We start from the raw sequence: 26,585 nt of genomic DNA, 5'->3' as shown, positions 1-26,585 counted from the left end.
TGGAGTGCAGTGGCCGGCTCTCAGCTCACTGCAAGCTCCGCCTCCCGGGTTTACGCCATTCTCCTGCCTCAGCCTCCCGAGTAGCTGCGACTACAGGCGCCCGCCACCTCGCCCGGCTAGTTTTTTTTTTGTAATTTTTAGTAGAGACGGGGTTTCACCATGTTAGCCAGTATGGTCTCGATCTCCTGACCTCGTGATCCGCCCGTCTCGGCCTCCCAAAGTGCTGGGATTACAGGCTTGAGCCACCGCGCCCGGCCATCCTTAACATTTTCATTTGAACTTTAAGGGTACATTTTGCAGTTACATAACTCTTGGAACTATATGCAAACCTTGGGGTCTGTATATGTATTTTTCTGGTAATGTTATAGTTGCATTATGCTATGAGTAAAAAAGTTTATGAATTTTAGTGTATGGATGGGTTGTGGAAGAAAACAGAAACCACAAGCAGAATATTTATACATTTATTTATAATGAAATTATGGTCTACATATTTACAACATATAGGAAACCAGAGGGTAAGTTTATACAAAGCCAGCCTGCAAAGTATTCAAATGTGCAAAAATGACAGTTCAATATCTCAAACTATTCCTGGTTCAGCAGACTAGCTCCTTCACTTTCACACATCAATATTTGATACAAAAAAAGTTCTTTTGGCAAAACCTGTAATGCCAAGAAAAAGGACAAGTTGCAATTTCAGTCATTAAGTCCAAAATCCTATAGCCAGCAGTCAGATCTCTCTATTTTAGCTGCAACCAGTTCTGAGAGAGACAGACCGCTGTGTTTCATTTCTGTGATGAGTTCTGACCAGTTTTAGTCAGGAAGTTTTCTCTGACCCAGCTGAAGACAGGATCTTAGAAGGGCAATAAAAACAGTAATGGCTATGAGACCAATGTGCCTGAAGGTGCCAGCTCTGGATCACCCCAATTAAAAAACAATGAAAAAATAACTTCATTTTCCTATCCAGGATCCAGCTACATCCAACAGTTTTAAATGAGACAGCATTTTCCAAAACAGAAAGAATCCAAAATGAAACAGGGATGCAGATCTGTCAGAATTAAATATTGAAAAGGACGGTCTTAAAATAATTTCCCCACTAATAAATAGTAAGGCTCTGTTTGTAACCAGTTATGTATCAAAATTGACCAAACAGTAGTAAAATACAAATAAAACTTTCTTTATGTCAGAATTGGGTCTATTCATTTGGAAAAGGCTGGACCAGGTCAAATGTGTATGGGAATGACCCTGTTAGGATGCTTTGTTGGACAAGCACATTTCACGAACTGTTAAAAAGCTTCTGAGATAAGTTTGTGATTCTAATTAAATTTTAACAGATTCTATGCCACTGCAGAAATAAGGATTTTTGTTTTTGTTGTTGTTGTTGTTGTTGTTAAGGAACCCCTTTAAGAAAGGGCGGCACTGAATCTCAAACTTCTGCAAAGTCCAAGTTGGTTCCCAGCACAGGCCCCAGAGTCTTGTTAAATCAAATGCATGCATTATTGCTAAGAAGAGTCACTGAGGGTCAAAACTCTGTTCCACTGTTTCCTAGGGAGCCATCCAGAATGGCATCTGTTGTTTAGCTCGTGGTTGTGATGAAGGATACTGGTATCCCAAACTCCAGCCCTGTGGAAAACTACTTGCATTTTTATGACCTCCATGTTCCTCCTCTTCGTCAGATGAATCTGCGGCATAAGCCACCAAGCCAAATCCCTTCTCTGTAGTTTTCATCTTCTTGGCTGGATAATCTAAAATAGAGAAAAACAACCCCAACCCCATCCCCACCAAGGGAAAAAAAAAAAATACCATAAATTCGTTAATTAAAAAAAAAAGATGTTAATTTTAAGTGGTTAGTTGGACACCATTTTGAGGTCACAGGGTCAATGGTCACCCAAAAACGTTGAAGATCACACGAAAAACAGCACCAGCATCAGCAAATGTGAATCCACCAGAACCATGTAAGAAAACAGAGAAAGAAAAAAGAAACACAAAAAAAAGAAAAAAAAAGAAAAAAAGGAAAGTTAGCAAGTGAGTCTCGAGGGATGATATTTCACCTTTTAAAGAGTTAAAAGAAAAGAAGTTAAGAAAAGAAAAAAACGTCTTTTCTTCTGTTCATTTTTATGAGTACAAGCAAAGAACAAAATATCCCATGTACCTCTACAGGATTTGGGATGCTAAAAAGCAACATTTTCCTAACAGCCACAAACTGACCATTACTGACCAATAGAGCTATAAGGGGAGGTGTGTGGCTCAGCTCCCAATACAAAGCAAAATCAACCTTTATTAAGTCCGTATCAGATGACCTCCTGGTATTCACACAATATAGGCAACAGGATTTTTTTTTTTTTTGAGATGGAGTCTCGCTCTGTCGCCCAGGCTGGAGTGCAGTAGCCGGATCTCAGCTCACTGCAAGCTCCACCTCCCGGGTTCACGCCATTCTCCAGGCAACAGGATTTTTAAATGACCTACTACTCATTAATATTCAGTGATGCTATGTATAAAATAAGTCGACTCTTTTCTAGATACACATTGGTTGGAAATAAAAGGTTGTCTGTATATAATTTTTTCAAACTATTTTTTCTCTCTCTGTCTCAAAACAACACGTTGGTTGGAAATCAAAGGTTATCTGTATACAATTTTTTAAAAACTATTTTCTCTTTCTCTTCCTTTTTTTTGAGACAGAGTCTCACTCTATTGCCCAGGCTGGAATGCAGTGGTGTGATCTCGGCTCACTGCAACCTCCACCTCCCAAGTTCAAGCGATTCTCCTGCCTCAGCTTTCCAAGTCGCTGGGATTACAGGCATGCACTACCATGTCCAGCTTAATTTTTCTATTTTTAGTAGAGATGGGGTTTCACCTTGTTAGCCACGCTGGTCTCAAACTCCTGACCTCAGGTGATCCGCCCACCTTGGCCTCCCAAAGTGCTGGGATTACAGGCGTGAGCCACCGTGCCCGGCCCAAAAGTATTTTCACTGGCTAATAGATTACAGAGGTTGGATTAAACACCTGAATGAACATCAGGTTAGAAAACTAATAGCTTTATTTATGTATTTATTTATTTATGAGATGGAGTCTTGCTCTACTGCCCAGGCTGGAGGGCAGTGGTCTAATCTTGGCTTACTGCAACCTCCACCTCCCAGGCTGAAGCAATTCTCCTGCCTCAACCCCCTGAGTAGCTGGGATTACAGGTGCCCACCACCATGCCCACTAGTTTTTGTATTTTTAGTAGAGATGGGGTTTTACTATATTGGCCAAGCTGGTCTTAAACTCCTGACCTTAGGTGATTCACCCATCTTGGCCTCCCAAAGTGCTGGGATTACAGGCGTGAGCCACTGCGCCTGGCTGAGAAAACTAATAGCTCTAGACCAGTCTTAGTCATTCCCCTGTTCCCCCAGCTATACCACACTCACCATGGCTCCCTGTTAAGGTCCCAGACCCATTCCTTTCATCGGACTCTGTTTTTATTCCAGTCACTGGAAAGGCTGGTGGAGGCATCAACTGCCTATTGAAAGACAAAATGAAACTTTCTTTCAGACAACTTAAATTTTCTTAACTTATCCAGTGGATTAGAAGTGCAATTAAGTCTGCAGACAATCCTTCAAATTCATCTTAACTATTAATTTCAACTGCTTCCACCTTCCCACAGCCCCTTTATAAAAGTATAATGCCCATCTACACAGCAATTGCCATGACAAAAATCGAATGAACTGTTATGGAACGATATCAGCTCCTTTCTTATGAAGGTTAATATACTAATGTAAGAAAGGTAAATTCAAGCACTGTGTGGCAGGCTGAAATCCCACATTCATGTACTTCCATCCATGATATTCTAATAATTCTAAAGTAGCAAAAATAGCTGAATTATATAACATTTCTGTTACTGTCTATCCTTAGGAAAATGGCCAAGATGCGGACAATGGAAGTCAAGAAAGATGTCTGAACAAGTAATAAATTATTCAAAGTTGAGTATAACTGCTTCTAAGTCTGTAAAAGGCCTATCATTATCTTTTCCTTCATTGCATCAATTACAACAAACAGATGCATATTTGATTCAAAGATTTCATTTCAGTTTCAGAATACTTAAGCTCATAGCAATGATCACTACTCTGACTAATGGTGCAAACAAATGAAATCTGAATATATTTGCATAATTATTCCAACTTACCTGTCCCTCTCTCTCTCTTTGCCTGAGGAACTTGCTGGCTTCGATCCTGCACCTTCAATCTCATTCTGACTGGAGAAGCCTGTACCTAAATTAGTCATATGAATGGGTCCATGCTATGAGCAGAAAAATACAGTGGCATTAGCAAATCTACAACTGCTGTATTGACTTTAGCTCCTTAATGTAACTGTCAAGTGCCTCATCTTTCTGATAAGTTGTAGTAAGTTAAACTACTACAAAGCTCTTTGGGATTTGCTGTGTAACTGTAGTCAAAAGTAGGGATTTTTTTTTCTCTGTAGGACTTGGACAGGGGTGATAATTCATTATGCTATCTATAGCCTGTTTTTAACTGACTGCCCATAGCTCAACTAGTTTCTATAAACCTAGCTAGAAACCATAAAAAAAATTTTGGTTTAAAGAATGATTCAAGGATTCTGACAAAATGGAAAGGTACTTCTGATAAAATTGCACCAAAACTGCAAATTAAGAATCTTTTTAACTTTAGTGGCTAACTTTACAATTACATGTACAGAATCACTCCTTTTCTAGCAGTCTTGCGGGGTGGGGAGACTGGAGGGAAATATCACTCTCTTTTTTAGGTGGAGGGTAAAAGAGCACCATTGAAAGCCAAGGTTTTAAATACAAGCCACATATTGGTAGATCAATAGCTTTGAGTGAGATGTATAAGAAAGTAAGAACTCTCAGAGGCTTTCAAGAGTCTGTTGAATAGGATAAAAAACCTAACCAAAATAAATTCCAGAGAGCAGAAATCCTAGTGCTGGAGAATGACGTGAATTTATCTTTTTTAAAGGGAGAATATAGTAGGAGAATAAGATGAAGATAGGAAAACAGGGTATTTTATTTAACCTGGTATCCAAGCAGTCCAGATTCCCGTTCATCTGGTAGCTCCTCTGTGAATCGTCTCTTCTGTGCCTGGGGCTGACTTGGGAGTGGGGGCTGGGGCTGGGGCTGGGGCTGGGGGCCAGCAGGCAAGGCAGTTTTGACAGGAGCAGCAGGAATAAAAGGACCACCCATCGGACTCTGGGACCAAAACAAACCAAGGAAGAAAAAAAGTGTGAGAATGCCCAAGGAATAAGTAAACAATGATTACAATATACTTTAAGGATCAGTAAGTATCATATGAATTTTACATCTTCAGGTCCTTAGTTTCCTTCATGTATAATTTGGTAACAGTATCACCTAGCCTTCTCACCTTCATCCTAGGGAAACATGAAATTGACAACCTATATACAGTGCTTTGAACTTTTTTTTTTTTTTTTGAGACGGAGTCTGGCTCTGTCGCCCAGGTTGGAGTGCAGTGGCGCAATCTCAGCTCACTGCAACCTCCGCCTCCCGGGTTCACGCCATTCTCCTGCCTCAGCCTCCCGAGCAGCTGGGACTACAGGCGCCCGCCGCCATGCCCAGCTAGTTTTTTTTTTTCATTTTTAGTAGAGACGGGGTTTCACCGTGTTTGCCAGTACGGTCTCGATCTCCTGACCTCGTGATCCGCCCGTCTCGGCCTCCCCAAGTGCTGGGATTACAGGCTTAAGCCACTGTGCCCGGCCCAGTGCTTTGGACTTTTAAGAAAACTCTGTTGTGCATTTGGGCTACTAGAAGCAAACATGACCATTAACAAACAGAACTCCAACCACTGACAGTCAACGTGATTAGCTTTCTGTAATAAGCTTTCTGTAATTTATAAATGCTGCTAATGCTTGTGGAAGAAGCAATTTCTCTTCCACTCCCTTAGTTATTAGTAAGTTACTATGTCAAGATTAAGTCTAATGTTTGAAGATGTTGTTCCAAAAAGGAATAAGGGGTATCAAAAGACAATATATATATTACAGAAGAATAGGCAGGTCTGAAGAGAAAACTCTATACAGCCATGTGTTGCTTAGCAATGGTAATACGTGTTTTGTTTTGTCTTGAGACAGAGTCTCAGTCTTGCTCTGTCTCCCAGGCTGGCGTGCAATGGTGCGATCTCGGCTCACTACAACCTCTGCCTACCAGGTTCAAGCGCTTCTCTTGCCTCAGCCTGCGGAGGGACACTACAACCTCTGCCTACCAGGTTCAAGTGCTTCTCTTGCCTCAGCCTGCCGAGGGACTACACGCACGTGCCACCATGCACTACTAATTTTTTTTTGTACTTGTGATCCACCTGTCTCAGCTTCCCAAAGTACTGGGATTACAGATGTGAGCCACTACGCCGAGTGTGAGCCACTACGCCAGTGGGAATGTTTTGATAAATGCACTGCAAGGCGATTTTGTCATTGAACAAACGTGTACTTATACAAACTTAAGATTAAAATAGCCTACTACACACATAGGCTATATGATATGGCCTACTGTTTCTAGGCTACAATCCTGTATAGCATGTTACTGTACTGAATGCTGTAACACAATGGTAAGTATTTGTGTATCTAAATGTAGAAAAGGTACAGTAAAAATATGCTACTACAATTTTACAGAACAAGCATCATATATGCAGTCTATCACTGACTAAAACGTTGTAAGGTGGCTGACTGTATTAATAACACAGCTAACATTTATTGGCAGATTGGATCATCTTTTTTTTTTTTTTTGAGACGGAGTCTTGCTCTGTCGCTCGGGCTGGAGTGCAGTGGCCGGATCTCAGCTCACTGCAAGCTCCGCCTCCCAGGTTTACGCCATTCTCCTGCCTCAGCCTCCGGAGTAGCTGGGACTACAGGCGCCCGCCACCTCGCCCGGCTAGTTTTTTTGTATTTTTAGTAGAGACAGGGTTTCACCGTGTTAGCCAGGATGGTCTCGATCTCCTGACCTCGTGATCCGCCCGTCTCGGCCTCCCAAAGTGCTGGGATTACAGGCTTGAGCCACCGTGCCCGGCCTGGATCATCTTACTTAATACTCACAAACCTCTTAGATTTTTATCACTGTGCCCATTTTACATCTAAGGAAAACCAAACGCTAGACAGGTCAAGTTACATCCCATAATCACACAGCTCAAAAATGGGAAAGCATGATGAACGCTGTCAATCTAATTCTAACTCACAGCTTTTTTTTTTGAGTTTTGCTTGTCACCCAGGCTGCAGTGCAGTGATGCGATCTCGGCTCACTGCAACCTCTGCCTCCTGGGTTTAAGCATTCTCCTGCCTCGGCCTCCCGAGTAGCTAGGATTATAGGTGCCCAACACCACACCCAACTAATTTTTATATTTTTAGTAGAGACAGGGTTTCACCATGTTGACCAGGCTGGTCTTGAACTCCTGACCTCAAGTGATCCACCCGCCTTGACCTCCCAAAGTGCTGGGATTACAGGTACATGAGCCAACACAGCCACCTTAACTCCCTGCTTTTAACCACTCTGCTGTATTGCTTCCCAATTACAAAGGACTGACACTCAAAAGTGGGGACCTACAGAGCTGTCTAAATATAAAAATTAAAATAATTTCGGCCGGGCACGGTGGCTCATGCCTGTAATACTAGCACCGTAATCCTAGCATTTTGGAAGGCCGAGGCCGCGGATCACCTGAGGTCAGGAGTTCATGACCGGCCTGGCCAAAATGGCAAAACCCCATCTCTACTAAAAATACAAAAATTAGCTGGGCGTGGTGGCATGTGCCCATAATCCTAGCTACTCGGGAGGCTGAGGCAGGATAATCACTTGAACCTAGGAGGCGGAGGTTGCAGTGAGCCAAGATCACACCACTATACTCCAGCCTTAGCGTCAGAGTGAGATTCTTCTCAAAATAAAGTAAGTAAGGCCAGGCACGGTGGCTCACGCCTGTAATCCCAGCACTTTGGGAGTCCAAGGTGGGCGGATCATGAGGTCAGGAGATCGAGACCATCCTGGCTAACAAGGTGAAACCCCGTCTCCACTAAAAATACAAAACAATCAGCCAGGCGTGGTGGAGGGCGCTTGTAGTCCCGGTTACTTTGGAGGTTAAGGCAGGAGAATGGCATGAACCTGGGAGGCAGAGCTTGCAGTGAGCCGAGATGGTACCACTGCACTCTAGCCTGGGCGACAGAGCGAGACTCCGTCTCAAAAAACAATAATAAAAAAAATAAATAAAAATAAAATAAATAAATTTTACCAGGGACTACAAATAAAATTTAGTTCATAGTTTTTCTGTTATACACTGTGCAACCCCCTTCAGTGCTCACAGCCCACAGGTTAAGGGGGCTGGGCAATGGTTTGAGGCTGCCATTTACTCTGGCATGGGTACACTATGAGAGGCCCACAGCGAAGGACCCACCATAAATCCATTACCATGCTCTCATGAAGTCTCTCCCCTGCCTCTAAGACCAGTATATAAACCATCCAGATTATCATCCAGACATCTACTCTTTTCCTACAATTCTACTTTCACGATTTAAGAAATTGTGGCCAGGTGCGGTGGCTCACATCCCTAATTCCAGGACTTGGGGAGGCCAAGGCGGTCGGATAATGAGGTCAAGAGATCGAGACCATCCTGGCTAACACAGTGAAACCCCATCTCTACCAAAAATACAAAAAAATTAGCCAGGTGTGGTGGTGGGCGCCTATAGTCCCAGCTACTTGGGAGGCTGAGACAGGAGAATGGCGTGAACCTGGGAGGCGGAGCTTGCAGTGAGCCGAGAGGTGCCACTGCACTCCAGCCTGGGTGACAGAGCGACACTCCATCTCAAAAAAAAAAAAAAAATGTAAGTATACATTTCTTAAGTTATAAAAGAAACATACCAGCATTTATAATCCTTACATTTGAAAAATTTATATATCTCTTACATAATGTTTTTTTTTTTTTGAGACACAGTGTCTCACTCTGTCACTGAGGCTGGAGTGCACTGGCACCATCTTGGTTCACTGCATCCGTGACCTCCTAGGCTCAAGGGATCCTCCCACCTCAGCCTCTTAAGTAGCTGAAATACAGGTATGTGCCACCATGTCCAGTTAATTTTTTTGTAGAGATGGGGTCTCACTATGTTGCCTAGGCTGGTCTCAAACTCCTGAGCTACAGCAGTCCTCCTGCCTTGGCCTCCCCAAATGCTGAGATTATGTTTCCTCCTAAGATGTGAAATTGTAACTCAGTTCCAATCACTGAGAGGTGTGGTGAAGGTAGCCCCATTCTCCTTGAGGACTTTGTTAACACTGCAAAGGCAAGGTTAGGCAAACAATGGCCAAGGGTATGGCAAACTATGATTGTGGCCTGCCACCTGTTTTATAAATAAAGTTCTATTGGAGTACAGCTATGCTTATGCATTGAGGTATTATCCACGGGCTGCTTCTGCACTACAACTACCAAGTGTGATAGTTGTGACAGAGAATGTATGGCCCTTAAAGCCTAAAATATTTGCTACCTGACCCTTTATAGCAAGTGTGCCCACCAGCCCCACTTTAAACAGTGATTTGGTGTGCAAGACTGTGAAAATATAAACTTTAGGATGACATACACACATACACGCTAATCCAAAATATTCAGGTAGGTTGGTGGTAGGAACACAGAAGACAGGAAAAAAACATTCCACATTACATGATTTATTTCTGGAATACCACTACTTCCCCTCTTTCCCCAGTTTTTCCTAAATTCAGTAGTATCTTGTTGCATATCCTGACATCCTACCTGTCCAGTGCTAGCTGGAGGCTGCACTTGTGTTATCGGGTATTGTGTTGGCACAGGTGGAACTCCAGTAGGTAATGCCGGCAAGACTCCAGGTGCTAATGAAACAGCTGGTGGCACTATGCTTGGTACTCCGTAGGGAGGTTGAACTGGCTGCTGAGGAGGGGGAACAACAGGGTAACCAGACTGATAGCCATTGGATGGATAATATGGTGGTTGAGGAGGGACACTACTTATAGCAGAGGGTTGTGTATAGCCTGAGGGGGAAGAAAAAAAGTGTTTAATCAGCTGCAGCAGAATGAGACAATTTAGCTGAATATTAAACTTAATATCTAGGGAAGAAAAATACTGAGGCATGAATGGCTTTCCAAATTACCCTAAATTAAAGGGAACATTAATAGTGCCCTGGCACAGTCTAGCCTCCAGTATCATAGTTACACATAACTATCACTAGCAAAATATTTTTTAAACACTTCAAGATGTACACACCTGGTAAGGGTACAGCAGTATTAATCTGATTCACAAATCTAGAATATTCAGCATGAACCTGAAAGAGAGGGGGAAACAAATTAACATGGGACAGCCCAAGCTGTGTATTTACAAGGGTCTGATTATATAATTCTAGGACCAAAGCCATTAGCAATTAAAATATATCTACTGATGTTCCAATCAAATTTAAACTGGTTTAACCTACTTTTTTTTTTTTTTTTTTGAGATATAGTCTCACTCTGTCACCCAGGCTGGAGAGCAGTGGTGCGATCTCGTATCACTGCAACCTTTTTTTTTGAGACCGTCTCACTCTGTCACCCAGGCTACAATGTAATGGCATGGTCTCAGCTCACTGCAACCTCCACCTCCAAGGTTTAAGCGATTCTCCTGCCTCAGCCTCCCAAGTAGCTGGGACTACAGGTGCGTGCCACCACACCCAGCTAGTTTTTGTATATTTAGTAGACATGGGGGTTTCACTATGTTGGCCAGGCTGGTCTCGAACTTCTGACCTCGTTATCCACCCGCCTTGGCCTCCCTAAGTGCTGGGATTACAGGCATGAGCCACCGCGTCCAGCCCACCTCAACATTTTAATAAGGCAGATCTATAAACTAGTAAGCCAATTTTGGGCATTAAGAGCATGAATAATCCTGAATCCCCTAAAGTATACTCAATTCTGGGGTACAAAATCATTTAGAAAGCCACAGAAATTAAGTAACTAGGAAACTTCCAAGTTGTTAGTATAACTGATGAGACCTCATTCATTCACATTTACTGGGTGACTTTTCCTCAAGGTTTACTCATGGTTTACTAAGGGGTTTAGTATTTTCCTCATACTTCCTTCCTATATATTATTAAGTCCATAACCTCAAGTACCAACAAAAAGATGGGAAATGGTCAAGAAAGTTATCTGGTACAAGGGTTGGTAAATCAGGTGATATGTAAAAAAAAAACAAAGGAAGTAAAAAAAAACAAAACAAAGTAAAAAAACAAACAAACAAGGCCAGGCGCAGTGGCTCATGCCTGTAATCCCAGCACTGTGGGAGGCCCAGGCGGGCAGATCACGAGGTCAGGAGATCAAGACCATCCTGGCTAAGAGAGTAAAACCCCGTCTCTCCTAAAAATACAAAAAACTTAAGCCGAGTATGGTGGTGGGCATCTGTAGTCCCAGCTACTCAGGAGGCTGAGGCAGGAGAATGACGTGAACCTGGGAGATGGAGGTTGCAGTGAGCTGAGATTGGCCTGGGCGACAGAGACTCTGTCTCAAAAAAAAAAAAAAAAAAAAAAAAAAAAACAACACTATAAGCTACCCATAAGGTACCAGAGAACACAAGGTTGAACATATTCAGTCCAAAACCTGATTTCCTTTAAGTGCTATAAAGACAGTCCTAAGGTTTAACTTTTGGTTGTTTACGGAAAAAAGAATGCATAATCAAATGAGCAATCATCCCCCAAACATGTCTAACTGGTTTTAAATTATTATAGCTCTACCCTTACTTCAGACTGGAGCTATGCTAATATAAGCCAAAACCAACACAATGGGCCGGGCACGGTGGTTCATGCCTGTAATCCCAGCACTTTGGGAGGCCGAAGTGGGCGGATCACAAGGTCAGGAGATTGAGACCATCCTGGCTAACATGGTGAAACTCCTTCTCTACTAAAAATACAAAAAATTAGCTGGGTGTGGTGGCAGGCGCCTGTAGTCCCAGCTACTCGTGAGGCTGAGGCAGGAGAATGGCGTGAACCTGGGAGGCAGAGCTTACAGTGAGCCGAGATGGCGCCATTGCACTCCAGCCTGGGTGACATAGCGAGACTCCGAGCGAGACTCCGTCTCAAAAAAAAAACAAAAAAAAAATAGCAAACCAACACAATGACCAGGTGCTAGGAGAGAGGAGAGGCATGGGATGATTTCTCTCTCAGACTCCAGAAGGAACCAATTCTGCCAGCACCTTGATTTCAGACTGCTTCCTGAACTGTGATAGAATAAATTTGTGTTATTTTAAGCCACCCAACTGCAGTAACTTGTTATAGCAGTACTAGGAAACTAAACAGGTGAAAGAAACAGTTAAGACATACTCCAAAACGGCAACTGCTTTTCTGAATGAGTATCAGACAAATACAACTCACTGTTTGCAAAAGATTCTCACAAAGCTTCTTGGCAGCAGCCAGGCCTTCTGGTTTGGGGTGACTGCAAAGAAATAACCAGGAATTCAAAGGAGAGAAAAATAAATAAAAGATGCAGAATTCTGCTTTCATTTTTTCATGCTATTTTACAAATCTACATTAATACATTTACTATAGCTCAAAATCTAGGCCTCTGAAAATCACAAAACAGAAACACAAAATAACGTAAGTCTTTTAAGATATAACTATTATCATTACCACAAATATTTTATTAGTCTTTCTCTGAGTAATGGTACTTCTTGATATAAAAATATTTTAAAGTTCATAAAATTACTATAAAGTGTTTTAATATTGATACAGGTTTAAATGAAAATTATTGGCCGGGCGCGGTGGCTCAAGCCTGTAATCCCAGCACTTTGGGAGGCCGAGACAGGCGGATCACGAGGTCAGGAGATCGAGACCATCCTGGCTAACACGGTGAAACCCCGTCTCTACTAAAAATACAAAAACTAGCCGGGCGAGGTGGCGGGCGCCTGTAGTCCCAGCTACTCGGGAGGCTGAGGCAGGAGAATGGCGTAAACCCAGGAGGCAGAGCTTGCAGTGAGCTGAGATCTGGCCACTGCACTCCAGTCCAGGCGACAGAGCGAGACTCCGCCTCAAAAAAAAAAAAACAAGAAAATTATTTCAGGCTTATCACAGCTCACTTTAAGATTCACTTTTTTTGGCCAGGTGTGGTGGCTCACGCCTGTAATCCCAATACTTTGGGAGGCCGAGATGGGCAGATTGCAAGGTCAGGAGATCGAGACCATCCTGACTAACACGGTGAAACCCTGTCTCTACCAAAAATACAAAAAATTAGCCAGGCGTGTTGGCGGGCGCCTGTAGTCCCAGCTACTCTTAGAGGGAGTCTCGCTCTGTGGCCCAGGCTGGAGTGCAGTGGCGCCATCTTGGCTCGCTGCAAGCTCTGCCTCCCGGGTTCATGCCATTCTCCTGCCTCTCAGCCTCCTGAGTTGCTGGCACTACAGGTGCCCGCCACCATGCCTGGCTATTTTTGTTCTACTTTTAGTAGAGACAGGATTTCACCGTGTTAACCAGGATGGTCTCGATCTCCTGACCTTGTGATCCGCCTGCCTAGGCCTCTGAAAGTGCTGGGATTACAGGCCAAGATTCACTTTTGTACAGACTTGTAAAAAACCAAAAGATTTGAATATAGGCCGGGCGCGGTGGCTCAAGCCTGTAATCCCACCACTTTGGGAGGCTGAGACAGGCGGATCACGAGGTCAGGAGATGGAGACCATCCTGGCTAACACAGAGTCTTGCTCTGTCGCCTAGGTTGGAGTGCAATGGCGCAGTCTCAGCTCACTGCAACCTCCACCTCTGGGTTTCAAGCAATTCTCCTACCTCAGTCTCCTGAGTTGCTGGGATTACAGGTGCCTGCCACCACACCTGGCTAATTTTTGTACTTTTAGTAGAGACAGGGTTTCACCGTGTTGGCCAGGGTGGTCTCGAACTCCTGACCCCAAGTGATCCACCTGCCTTGGTCTCCCAAAGTGATGGGATTACAGGTGTGAGCCACCGCACCTGGTTTAAGACAGGGTCTCACTCAGTCACCCAATCTGGAGTGCAGTGGTGCACACACAGCTACCTGCAGCCTTAACCTCCTGGGCTCAAGCCATCCTCCTGCCTCAGCCTCCTGAGCTGGGATTATAGGTGTGCACCACCACATCTGACTTTTTTTTTTTTTTGAGATGGAGTCTTGCTCTGTTGCCCAGGCTTGAGTGCAGTGGCACCATCTCGGCTCACTGCAAGCTCCATCTCCCGGGTTCACGCCATTCTCCTGCCTCAGTCTCCCGAGTAGCTGGGACTACAGGTGCCCGCCACTACGCCCGGCTAATTTTTTGTATTTTTAGTAGAGACGGGGTTTCACCTTGTTAGCCAGGATGGTTTCGATCTCCTGATCTCGTGATCTGCCCGCCTCAGCCTCCCAAAGTGCTGGGATTACAGGTGTGAGCCACCGCGCCCAGCCTAATTTCTTTAATTTTTTTGTAGAGATGGGGTTTCGCTATGTTGCCCAGGCTGGCCTCAAACTCCTGGGCTAAAGTGGTCCTACGCCTTGGCCTCCAGAAGTGTTGGGATTATAGGCATGAGCCACCATGCCCCAATTCTACAATTTATTTAACTAATTATAATTACTCCTAGCATTTACCTAAATCCCTCATGTTACTATTAATTACACCCCATTTTCTCTTGCTCCTTCTGAATCACTCCTGACTGTACCAACAAGTTGACAAGAATTCACATGTCCCCTGCCCTATGCATCCATACCTGATGTAAATATACATAGGCTCAAAAGCTTCTCGGCCAGATGCTGGCTCAATGCAGCCTGAACCTTTGCCCCGCAGGAAGACTTTGGCACCTGTTTCAATCTGAATGTGCTGCAAATAGGAGCAGCCTGGACCTTCCACCTTCTCCTTAACATTAAAAGTGGGCACAGCATGTTCTAGACCCACAAATAATTTATCTTGAACATAATGCATCTGTAGGAAGAAAAGAATACTTCATATTAAACAGAGAATATATAATTAAATCCTCAATCTTTGAAATAAGTCAATAAGAAATTATAGCAAAGACAGTCTCCTGTAAAACTGGGATAGAGTGTTGGGTAGCACAGTCAGCCCTGTGATACTCTTCAGTGAAGGCTGCTCTCTCCAACCCTTTTTTCTAGGAGGAATGTATCAGCAAAGTCTTGCTTCATCAGACTCAGCCTTCTTAGTCCTCCAGTTATCATCAAGTTTACAAATACAAACTAAAACCACTAACTTCAAAATGTACCATACCTTCTGCTCTATCAATCTCCTTTCTAGAACATATCAATATGAAGAGATATGTGCTCAGCTGTTCATTATATTGTGGAGAGCTGGATAACACACTAACAGAATACCTATGGCAGGTAACTTTCGGGATTAGAATTTGACGATTTTTTTTTCTTCTTTATATGTATTACTTGGCACATGTCTTATTATTATTATTTTTTTTTTTGAGATGGAGTCTTGCTCTGTGGCCCAGGCTAGAGTGCAGTGGCATGGTCTCGGCTCACTGCAACCTCCACCTTCCAGGTTCAAGCAATTCTCCTGCCTGAACCTCCCAAGTAGCTGAGGTTACAGGCGCCTGCCACCATGCCCAGGTAAGGTTTGTATTTTTAGTAGAGATGGGGTTTCACCGTGTTGGTCAGGCTGGTCTCAAATTCCTGATCTCAAATGATCCACCCACCTCGGCCTCCCAAAGTGCTGGGATTACAGGAATGAGCCACTGCACCTGGATGGCACGTATCATTTTTATAGAAATGATAAAGCTATTAATGATCCCTCCCCAAAACATACCCCTGACTGGAAGGGAGGCTTCTGGCTAACAGCTGGAGACAACTGAGCGATGGGTGCTGGCTGGTGATAGACAGTTACTGTTGCACCATTAAAAGTTGGACTTGTTCCTGTGGCAGCTTTTACCACTCCATTGGTGATAATTTCTTTGATCCGGTTTACAGCTCCTTGGAAAAACACAAACAGTAAAACCGAATGGAATGAACTGACTAGTGCCCAGGCAGGCCAGTGTTCAATCACTCACACGTAAATCCGCTTTATACATTACCCAAGTATGCGGCTGTCAACCCCTCTAAACTCCCATACAAATTCGTGTACGGTTCATGAACAAGGGCTAGAACAGCCATCAGGGACAGTCTGCCAACTTGCTATACAGACCCCTGTACTTTGTTCTTCACAAAAAGTGCTACGCGAGCCAAAAACATTACTTACTGTCCACTAATTCCCGTGTCTGGCCCTGAACATGAAGATATAATGGACGATCCCTATAAAGAGAAACAAAAAAGGATGATCTCAACATGGTCAGAACCAAAAAAGGAGTCAAATGGGTCACCAGATCTAATTTGTACTGTTTCAAGTTTCCAAATAACCAAAAGGGACTATATACATTAGAAGGGTTTTTGCTAATGTCTAAGAACATGCCTTAACAGCTGGGGAACAAATAAACTTCTTGATCTTTTTTTTTTTTTTTTTTTTGAGACGGGAGTCTCGCTCTGTCGCCCTGGTTGGAGTGCAGTGACCGGATCTCAGCTCACTGCAAGCTCCGCCTCCCAGGTTCACGCCATTCTCCTGCCTCAGCCTCCCCAGTAGCTGGGACTACAGGCGCCCGCCATCTCGCCCGGCTAGTTTTTTTTTTTTGTATTTTTTAGTAGAGATGGGGTTTCACCGTGTAGGCCAGAATGATCTCGATCTCCTGACCTCGTGATCCACCTGTCTCGGCCTCCCAAAGTGCGGGGATTACAGGCTTGAGCCACTGTGCCCGGCTATAAACTTCTTGATCTTAAAAGTCAACTGGCCAACAGATTTCAGATCAAATCTGTTCTTATGGATTCACTATCATGATTTTCCAGTCTATGGAGATAACCCAATATTTAAGAACAGAATTCCTTTTTGCTGGCTAATAGGTTATAAACAAATGTGGTCTTGTTTATCCAAATCAATGGGGCAAACCGGGTGCTGTGGCTCATGCCTGTAATCCCAGCACTTTGGGAGGCTGAGGTGGGCAGATCACATGAGGCCAAGAGTTTGAGACCAGCCTGGCCAACAAAGCAAAACCCCATCTCTACTGAAATAACAAAAATTAGCTGGGCATGGTGGCATGCCTGTAGTCCAAGCTACTGAGGAGGCTGAGGCACAAGAATCGCTTGAACCCAGGAGGTGGAGGTTGCAGTGACCCAAGATCATGCCACTGCACTCCCGCCTGGGCAACAGAGCCAGACTCTGTCTCAAAAAAAAAAAACAACACACACACACACAAAATTAATGGGGAAAGATTGATCATGCATATAGAGAAACCTCTTAAGGCCCACATCAACTGATAATTTAGATTCTAAATGTTAAGATGACTTAAATTATAATAAAGTGATCAATAACCATATACAGTTAATAAAAAGTGGCAGATAAAAATAACTTTTTAAAGACAAAGTTCAAAACAGCAACCAAAATATATAGAAAGTTTAAATATATTCTTGGGGCCAGGCGCAGTGGCTCACGCCTGTAATCCCAGCACTTCGGGAGGCCGAGGCGGGGGGACCACCCAAGGTCAGGAGTCAAGACAATATTGCCAATATTGTGAAACCCCATCTCTACTAAAAATACAAAATGTAGCTGGGTGCGGTGGCGCACGCTTGTAATCCCAGCTATGTGGGAGGCTGAGGCCAGAGAATTGCTTGAACCCGGGAGGAAGAGGTTGCAGTGGGACGAGATGGCGCCACTGCACTCCAGCCCGGGTGACAAGAGCAAACACTCCATCTCTAAATAAATAAATAAATTCTTGGCTTGGGGTAGGAAGTAAATTTTGTTACTTATTTTGTGTAGTTTAAGCTAATGTTAAAAATGTTGCATTTCCTAAGTACCTATCAACCGACAGTGAAGAGAAACTCAAACACTGAATGATGGAAGGAATGAAATGAAACAGATTAAGTCTTTACCTGAATAATCACAACGTATAACCATCATAAAGACAAAAAATATATATATGAGCCCATTTGTGAGGGTAACTATTTCCACAGAAAAAAGTTAAGAAGTATATACATGGCCGCGTGCAGTGGCTCACGCCTGTAATCCCAGCACTTTGGGAGGCCAAGGTGGGCGGATCACAAGGTCAGGAGATTGAGAACGTCCTGGTTAACATGGTGAAGCACCATCTCTACTAAAAATACAAAAAATTAGCCGGGCGTGGTAGCAGGTGCCTGTAGTCCCACCTACTCAGGAGAATGAGGCAGGAGAATGGCGTGAATTCGGAAGGCGGAGCTTAAAGTGAGCCAAGATCGTGCCACTGCAATCCAGCCTGGGTGACAGAGCAAGACTCCATTTCAAATTAAAAAAAAAAAAAAAAGGGAAGTATATACATTATTTCTGCAGATCATATGGGACAGAAAAAAGAAAAAAAGTATATACATTAAATGTTAGTGGTTAGTATCTTCTTTTACACTTTCCTATAATTTGTTCCCTCCAATAAAAACATTAAATGTGAAATAAAAGTCCAAAAGCAGCTCCCATCATCTTGTATCTGTTTGATATCCAGAATTCTGCTATACAGTGTGCACACACATACCCCTCAAACCTCGAATCAAATATCGTGTACACGTATTACCTACGGATGAAAAACATGAGACTAATGTGAGTCATACACCCAACCCTTCCATAAACAAGAGAATACGTACCCTGCTCCCACTTTGGCTTTTTCCTCAGTTGTCATGAACCTCCCTCGAGTTGATACTGCAGCCCCACTAAGGCGGCTGATCTAAAAAAGGAAATGTTCAATGAAGATGTGGCAATTGGTTGATTTCAATGGCAGACAGATTTTCTTCCCATTCACTCATTCGACCAAGTAAGAAGGAATGAATTCTCTCCTATATCTGAAATTTTTATTTCATGGTTTCTTACTCAAATCAATGCAGAGAATTCATTTATATCCATTTCATTATCCTCCTCTGAAGTTAAATTAAACCCAGTTCTGACTTCAGAGACCATGACCCAAACTCACTAATAAATATCTAACACCTGTCTATTCAGAGGTCTTCTTTATCTGAATCCACTCACCACCTTCCCCAAAGAGTCCCAATGCCTCCTCACCTCATCTTGAGTCTGTCCTCGAGTCAGCAAGTTCCTACATGTGAGAGGCACATCATTAATTTCTACTTCAGCTACCACCAGGTCATCCTTGCTTTTATTGCTAGTTAGGCCTTTGCTAGGAGCCTGAAGCTAGAAAAAAGAGAAATTAGATTAAAAGGTTTTTATGGTGAGATAAAGTCTTCTTTTTTTAAAGTTTATTCATTTATTTACTTGAGACGGAGTCTCTTTCTGTCGCCCAGGATGGAGTGCAGTGGTGTGATCTCAGCTCACTGCAACCTCCACCTCCCGGGTTCAAGCGATTCTCCTGCCTCAGCCTCCTGAGTAGCTGGGATTACAGGTGGGCACCACCATGCCTGGCTAATTTTTCTACTTATAGTAGGGATGAGGTTTTGCCATATTGGTCAGGCTGGTCTCAAACTCCTGACCTCATGATCCACCCGCCTTAGCCTGCCAAACTGCTGGGATTACAGGCATGAGCCACCACGCCTGGCCTATTTTTTTATTTTTATTTTTATTTTTTATTTTTTATTTATTTTTTATTTTTATTTTTTTTTTTTTTTGAGACGGAGTCTCGCTCTGCCGCCCAGGCTGGAGTGCTGTGGCCAGATCTCAGCTCACTGCAAGCTCCGCCTCCCAGGTTCACGCCATTCTCCTGCCTCAGCCTCCCGAGTAGCTGGGACTACAGGCGCCCGCCACCTCGCCGGGCTAGCTTTTTGTATTTTTCAGTAGAGACGGGGTTTCACCGTGTTCGCCAGGATGGTCTCGAACTCCTGACCTCGTGATCCGCCCGTCTCGGCCTCCCAAAGTGCTGGGATTACAGGCTTGAGCCACCACACCCGGCCTATTTTTATTTTTTCTTGAGATGAAGTCTCACTCTATCACCCAGGCTGGAATGCAGTGGCACAATCCCAGCTGACTGCAATGTCCGCCTCCCAAGTTCAAATGATTCTCCTGCCTCAGCCTCCTGAGTAGCTGAGATTACAGGTATGAGCCAACAAATCCAGTTCATTTTCGTATTTTTAGTAGAGATGGGGTTTCACCATGTTGGCCAGGCTGGTCTCGAGCTCCTGACCTCAGGTGATCTGCCCACCTTGGACTCCCAAAGTGCTGGGATTACAGGCATGAGCACTGTGCTCAGCCTAGATAAAGCCTTTTAGTCAACCAAAATACAACTATCCTTTCCCAAATCCCGCACCTCCCTACACTTCCCTTCATCTGCCTGTAAACACAGTTGGTCATTCTTCATAAACGAATTAACAAGCAAACAAAAACCTCACTAAATAAAGTCAATCTGCTTGAAGGCCACAATCAAGATTTCTCTGTGACCTTAGCCCTATGTGCATTTTTTTTTTCTTTTTTTTGAGACGGAGTCTCGCTCTGTCGCCCAGGCTGGAGTGCAGTGGCCGGATCTCAGCTCACTGCAAGCTCCGCCTCCCGGGTTTACGCCATTCTCCTGCCTCAGCCTCCCGAGTAGCTGGGACTACAGGCGCCCACCACCTCACCCGGCTAGTTTTTTGTATTTTTTTAGTAGAGACAGGGTTTCACCATGTTAGCCAGGATGGTCTCGATCTCCTGACCTCGTGATCGGCCCGCCTCGGCCTCCCAAAGTGCTGGGATTACAGGCTTGAGCCACCGCGCCCGGCCAGCCCTATGTGCATTTTTATGACCACCTAATTATAGAAGCCCTAGGGACTAGAAGCTACAACCTTCAGAAAGAAAATTAAAGAGCAAAGTTATGATACTCTATAGCTCAGTTAGTTGGCTGTACATGGAGTAAAACATAATAGAAGGTAGAGAAGCAACGCACACAACACATATACTTCAAGCGTATAATAGGAAGTTGTTTTTGTGCCACTCCCACAATCATAACATAAAATCCAACTAATTCCATCCTTGTAAAGTTCTCAAAAGCCCTTAAATTGTATCTAACTAATCATTCCTCACTCTATTACGGAAGAACAAAGAAGAATGAAAAGCCATTAAGATGGTAAAACCTGGCCGGGCACAGTGGCTCAAGCCTGTAATCCCAGCACTTTGGGAGGCTGAGACGGGCGGATCACGAGGTCAGGAGATCGAGACCATCCCGGCGAACACGGTGAAACCCCGTCTCTACTAAAAATACAAAAACTAGCCGGGCGAGGCGGCGGGCGCCTGTAGTCCCAGCTACTCGGGAGGCTGAGGCAGGAGAATGGCATAAACCCGGGAGGCGGAGCTTGCAGTGAGCTGAGATCTGGCCACTGCACTCCAGTCCGGGCGACAGAGCGAGACTCCGCCTCAAAAAAAAAAAAAAAAAAAGATGGTAAAACCTGATCTAGTTTCTTTCAATTTAAACTACAAGGAGTTCGTGACCAGCCTGGTCAATATGGTGAAACCCTGACTCTAGTAAAAATACAAAATTAGCCAGGTGTGGTGGTTTGTGCCTGTAATCCCAGCTACTCTGGAGGCTGAGGCAGGAGAATCGCTTGAAGCCGGGAGGCACAGGTTGCAATGAGCCGAGATCATGCCATTGCACTCCAGCCTGGGCAACAAGAGTGAAACTCCATCTCAAAAATAAATAAATAAATTACAAAAAAAAAGGCTGGGCCGGGTGGCTCACTTGAGCCCATGAGTTTCAGACCAGCCTGGGTAACATGGCAAAACCACATCTCTACAAAAAATACAAAACATTAGCTGGGCATGGTGGCATGAGACTGTAGTCCCAGCTACTCAAGAGGCTGAGGCAGCAGTAAGCAGTGATTGCGCCACTGAACTCCAGCCTGGGCAACAGAGCAAGACTCTATCACATGAAAATCCAGAAAGACAGAAAGAAAGACAGACAGAAAGACAGAAAGAAAGAACGAATGAACGAACCAACCAAACAGGCTCATGCCTGTAATCCCACCACTTTGGGAGGCTGAAGCAGTCTGGGCAACATGGCAAACCCATCTCTTCCAAAAATAAAAAAAAAATTAGCTGGGCACAGTGGCATGCGACTATAGTCCTACTACTTCGGAGTACATACTACGTAACTGTGCCACTGCACAGTCACTGCCTGGGCAATCAAGCCAGACCCTGGGACCACAGGCATGCATCACACCTAGCTAATTGTTTTTGTCTTTTCTGTAGAGACAGGGTTTCAGCATGTTGCCCAGGTTGGTCTTGAACTTCTGGCCTCAAGTGAACCACTGACCTGCCTTAACCTCCTGAGTAGCTGGGACTATAGGGGCCTATCTCCCCAACCTATGTCTAGAAGGTAAGATATTGTTTACTTTGTGCATTAAATACATTTTTTAAATGTGGAGGCAAAACTAAATACAACTCAACAATATCACCTTACCTTTATTTAACCCCCTATAGTATTCATTTACATTGTTTTTTTTTTTTTTTTTTTTTTGAGACGGAGTCTCGCTCTGTCGCCCAGGCTGGAGTGCAGTGGCCGGATCTCAGCTCACTGCAAGCTCCGCCTCCCGGGTTCACGCCATTCTCCTGCCTCAGCCTCCGGAGTAGCTGGGACTACAGGCGCCCGCCACCGCGCCCAGCTAGTTTTTTGTATTTTTTTAGTAGAGACGGGGTTTCACCGTGTTAGCCAGGATGGTCTCGATCTCCTGACCTCGTGATCCGCCCGTCTCGGCCTCCCAAAGTGCTGGGATTACAGGCTTGAGCCACCGCGCCCGGCCAGTATTCATTTACATTATCATCTCAATGAATCCTTATGACCGCCTTTAATAGTACTTATCAATGTTGTCTAAGAGAACTTTTGGTGACAGGTGTTCTAGTCTATCACTCCAATATGGTAACCATTTAGCCACGTGTCTGTTGAGCACCTGACATGTGGCTAATGTGACTAAAGGTCTAAATTTTAAATTGTATTTTGTTTGGTTTTGCCTTGCTTTTTGCTTTAACAACAGGAATTTATTTCTCACAGTTATGGAGGCTGATAATGTATTTAATTATTTTTATTATTTAGACAAGGTCTCACTCTGATGCTCAGGCTGGAGTGCAATGGCAAAATGACAGCTCAACGCAGCCTCAAGCTCCTAGGCTCAGGTGATCTTTCCACCTCAGCCTTCCAAGAATCCAAGAAGAATTACAGAGGAGCTGGGACTACAGGTGTGAGCCACCACACTCAGCCCCTTAATTTTAATTTAAATTGCCACATGAGGCTAGTGACTACTGCACTACACAATGCAGGTATATATTTCCAATGAGAAAGCTGAGTTTCGTTATGCCAAAGCCATGTAACCAGTAACTGTGGATTCTGGGTTTCAAATTATGGATTCTGGGTTTTTAGGTTTTATGATTCTAAATTCAGTGTTTATGTATCCTGCTGAGGTCAACTATCTAAAGATTATTATTTTAAGGGAAAAAAGAGCTTAAACTATTAACATCAGTATTAAGAATCTTAATATACAAGGAGCATTACATCTTTGTCAAGATGCTTTTAATTTTTCCTCATAAAACAATCTTTGCAAACAATAGGCTGCACATGGTGGCTCATACATGTAATCCTAGCACTTTGGGAGGCCGAGATGAGCCTGATCAACATAGCGAAACCCTGTCTACTAAAAATACAAAAAAAAATTAGCCGGGCATGGTGGCATGCACCTGTAACCCCAGCTACTTGGGAGGCTAAGGCAGCAGAATCACTTGAACCCAGGAGACAGAGGTTGTAGTGAGCCGAGATCACCCCACTACTGCACTTCAGGCTGGGAGACAGAGTGAGACTCTATCAAAAAATAAATAAATAAATAAAACCCTACAGGTTCTAATTAGAGATGACACTATGGGGCTCACTTGATTTACCTGAACTTCTCCTTTGAGTTCAGGGAAAAAGCACATATATTAAAAACATGTTATGTTGCTTTAAATGACTATGGAAATAGAACTTAAGTTGAACTAAGTGGACAAGGACAAGACAAGGTATTTCATCCATAAATGTAATCAGCCCAATCAAAAATGCCTCGTATGTATTTGTAACAAAATGTCTTCTGGAACATTCCAAAACTGAATGCTCTCTCAACTACTATATCCATTTTATCCTTTACTAACACAAATTATTATGTGATTACAGAATTACAAACTTTTTTTTTTTTTTTGAGGCGGAGTCGCGCTCTGTCGCCCGGACTGGAGTGCAGTGGCCAGATCTCAGCTCACTGCAAGCTCCGCCTCCCGGGTTTACGCCATTCTCCTGCCTCAGCCTCCCGAGTAGCTGGGACTACAGGCGCCCGCCACCTCGCCCGGCTAGTTTTTGTATTTTTAGTAGAGACGGGGTTTCACCGTGTTAGCCAGGATGGTCTCGATCTCCTGACCTCGTGATCCGCCCGTCTCGGCCTCCCAAAGTGCTGGGATTACAGGCTTGAGCCACCGCGCCCGGCCATTTTTTTTTTTTTTTTTTTTAAAGACGGAGGCGGCCGGCGCGGTGGCTCAAGCCTGTAATCCCAGCACTTTGGGAGGCCGAGACGGGCGGATCACGAGGTCAGGAGATCGAGACCATCCTGGCTAACACGGTGAAACCCCGTCTCTACTAAAAAATACAAAAAACTAGCCGGGCGAGGTGGCGGGCGCCTGTAGTCCCAGCTACTCGGGAGGCTGAGGCAGGACAATGGCGTAAACCGGGAGGCGGAGCTTGCAGTGAGCTGAGATCCGGCCACTGCACTCCAGCCTGGGCGACAGAGCGGAGTCTCAAAAAAAAAAAAAAAAAAAAAGACGGAGTCTCATTGGGTCGCCCAGGCTGCAGTGGCATAATCTCAGCTCATTGCAACCTCCGCCTGCTGGGTTCAAGCAGTTCTCCTGCCTCAGCCTCCTAAGTAGCTGATTACAGGCGCGTGCCACCATACCCGACTAATTTATGTACATTTAGTAGAGACGGAGTTTCAACATGTTGGTCAGGCTGGTCTCCAACTCCTGACCTCGTGATCCACCCGCCTCAGCCTCCCAAAGTGCTGGATTATAGGCGTGAGACACCGCGCCTGGCAAAACAACTATTAAATTCGCAATTAGTAGAGACCCTTCGACTTCAAATACCTTCTCAGAAGCATTCTGTGTTGGTTTCAGCTTCCCTTTTGCCATGAGCATGGCATTGATCTTGGCAGCCACAGCAGCAGCAGCATCCAAGGCACCTGAAGGAGCCGCTGTGGTGCCCCCAGGACTTCCCCCACTGCTGGTGACCTCCCCACCTGGGGCCGCTGGCGGGAGGAAGAGAAGTGGGGCTGGAGCTGGTTGGTCCCATTTGCTGCGTCGCCTACATGTAGAAAAAGGAAAACATTAGGCCTCAAAGCTTTCATGTATGTTATTCTTTCCTTACTACGCCTTAGCACCCCATTTTCCCTCTATTATATTCCACTTACACTTCCGAATCACCTTCTAAATCTAAAACTCCCCTCTCCTTAAACAATTATTGCTATATTTAACAAACCCACACTTTCCACCCTTCCCCAAAATCTTTCGTTTCTACTGTCACCTGTATCAAAAGACTCCACTCTATCCTGCACGCTCTCGTTTACGCCTTCCCCTTGGCTCGCCCTTCCAAAAGTCCCCGTTTCCCTCCTCCCTCGGATCCCAGCCGGCTCTTTAAGGGCCCCAGGCCTGCTCAAGATCTTTCTCCCCAAACGTCCAGCCCTTTACTTCCTACTTAAGGGGCCCTCCACCCTAAACGCAGCTTCTCAGGGTCCCTCCGCCTCTCCCGCGCCCCAGTGCTCGCTCCGATGCCCTCGCCTCTGAAGCCGTACCCGCCAGCTCCAGGATGTGTCGCGCTCCCCGCGGACATGGCGACCGGTTCTACTCAACCACCCGCCAACTACCCGACTACCACCTTCTCGTCACTTCCGCCCCCAACGCTCTTACGCACAGCCTTTTCCGGTCGTGAGGCCGAGCGGTTCCGGTGAAAATGTCGATTCCGATTGGACGCTTGACGATTTAAAGGCGTCTGGCGTTTCTGAAACAGGTAGGGTGTGATCTTCCGGGTTGCGCCTTACCCTTAAGAAAGATGGCTGCTATGCCTACTATAGATGCGGAATCGGGCCTAGCTGAATCCATCTTTATCGTGGGCATGTTGTGAGACAAGAAGACAATACGCATGAGTCAGATTAAACAGGTTTCTCCTCAAATTCCGCTACGTTTGTGTTGAGTCCTAGTTTCTGTCTGGGGAGACAGCCTTCCCGCGGCTTTTGCCCGTTTCACGTTTCTGTTACTTAGGAAAAGGAAAAGGATTCGTTGCCAAGATCATTTGAAGAATTTCTCTGTCTGTTTGGTCCATTTCTGTGCACCAAGCAGGGAATATAAAGATAAAAAGATGAATAAGCCGCAGGCCCTGCCGTTCTGGTACACTCAATGTGGCAAGGCAGATACGCAGGCAAATATGTATGATAGAGTTGTATATTAAGCAAAGGTCGAAGAAGATAAGCTGCTCATCTTGCTGGAGCGTCTAAGAATGGAACACTAAAAAGCCGGTAGAGTGCTGGAGAAGCGATCAAGCGTAGGTTATGGAGCACCCTGTTCTGGGATCTGTGTACTTAACGGTTGAGCTGGCTGGAGTGCGGGAGGCCAGGAGTTGAAAGGCCTTGAATGAGTTGATTCTGTAGGCTAAAGATTTCT

At 44.6% G+C, this 26,585-nt stretch overlaps 1 protein-coding gene and 2 non-coding genes across 5 annotated transcripts; all 3 read right to left on the bottom strand.

The window, feature by feature from the left end:
- Positions 1-447: 447 nt before the first annotated feature.
- Positions 448-25,839, bottom strand: KHDC4 (KH domain containing 4, pre-mRNA splicing factor). 3 transcript variants are annotated; one of them, XR_004434121.1, is made up of 14 exons: positions 25,721-25,839; positions 25,017-25,233; positions 19,014-19,142; positions 18,602-18,681; positions 16,149-16,201; positions 15,720-15,883; positions 14,665-14,876; positions 12,343-12,403; positions 10,218-10,275; positions 9,732-9,985; positions 5,024-5,197; positions 4,160-4,244; positions 3,405-3,496; positions 448-1,742 (listed from the first exon to the last, which is right to left on the bottom strand). XR_004434121.1 is itself a non-coding variant. In XM_033198495.1 (14 exons), the coding sequence occupies exons 1-14, from the start codon at positions 25,756-25,758 to the stop codon at positions 1,543-1,545; spliced, it is 1,845 nt and encodes a 614-aa protein (XP_033054386.1). In that variant the 5' UTR covers positions 25,759-25,839; the 3' UTR covers positions 448-1,542. The 3 variants fall into 3 exon arrangements, 2 of the variants coding, with proteins under 2 accessions (XP_033054386.1, XP_033054387.1); XM_033198495.1 differs by having other exon boundaries at positions 4,160-4,272; XM_033198496.1 differs by having other exon boundaries at positions 448-3,496.
- On the bottom strand, positions 8,269-8,406 carry LOC117077051. The gene has a single exon (XR_004434641.1). It is a non-coding gene; the product is annotated as a small nucleolar RNA SNORA42/SNORA80 family (small nucleolar RNA).
- LOC117077056 lies at positions 14,993-15,121 on the bottom strand. The gene has a single exon (XR_004434645.1).
- Positions 25,840-26,585: the final 746 nt, after the last annotated feature.

This window comes from Trachypithecus francoisi, unplaced genomic scaffold (assembly GCF_009764315.1).
Source record: "Trachypithecus francoisi isolate TF-2019V2 unplaced genomic scaffold, Tfra_2.0 Lachesis_group5, whole genome shotgun sequence".
NCBI classification, from domain to species: Eukaryota; Metazoa; Chordata; class Mammalia; order Primates; family Cercopithecidae; genus Trachypithecus; species Trachypithecus francoisi.
The sequence above is the reverse complement of the archived record's forward strand: the minus strand, read 5'-3'. Positions and strand labels throughout refer to the sequence as shown.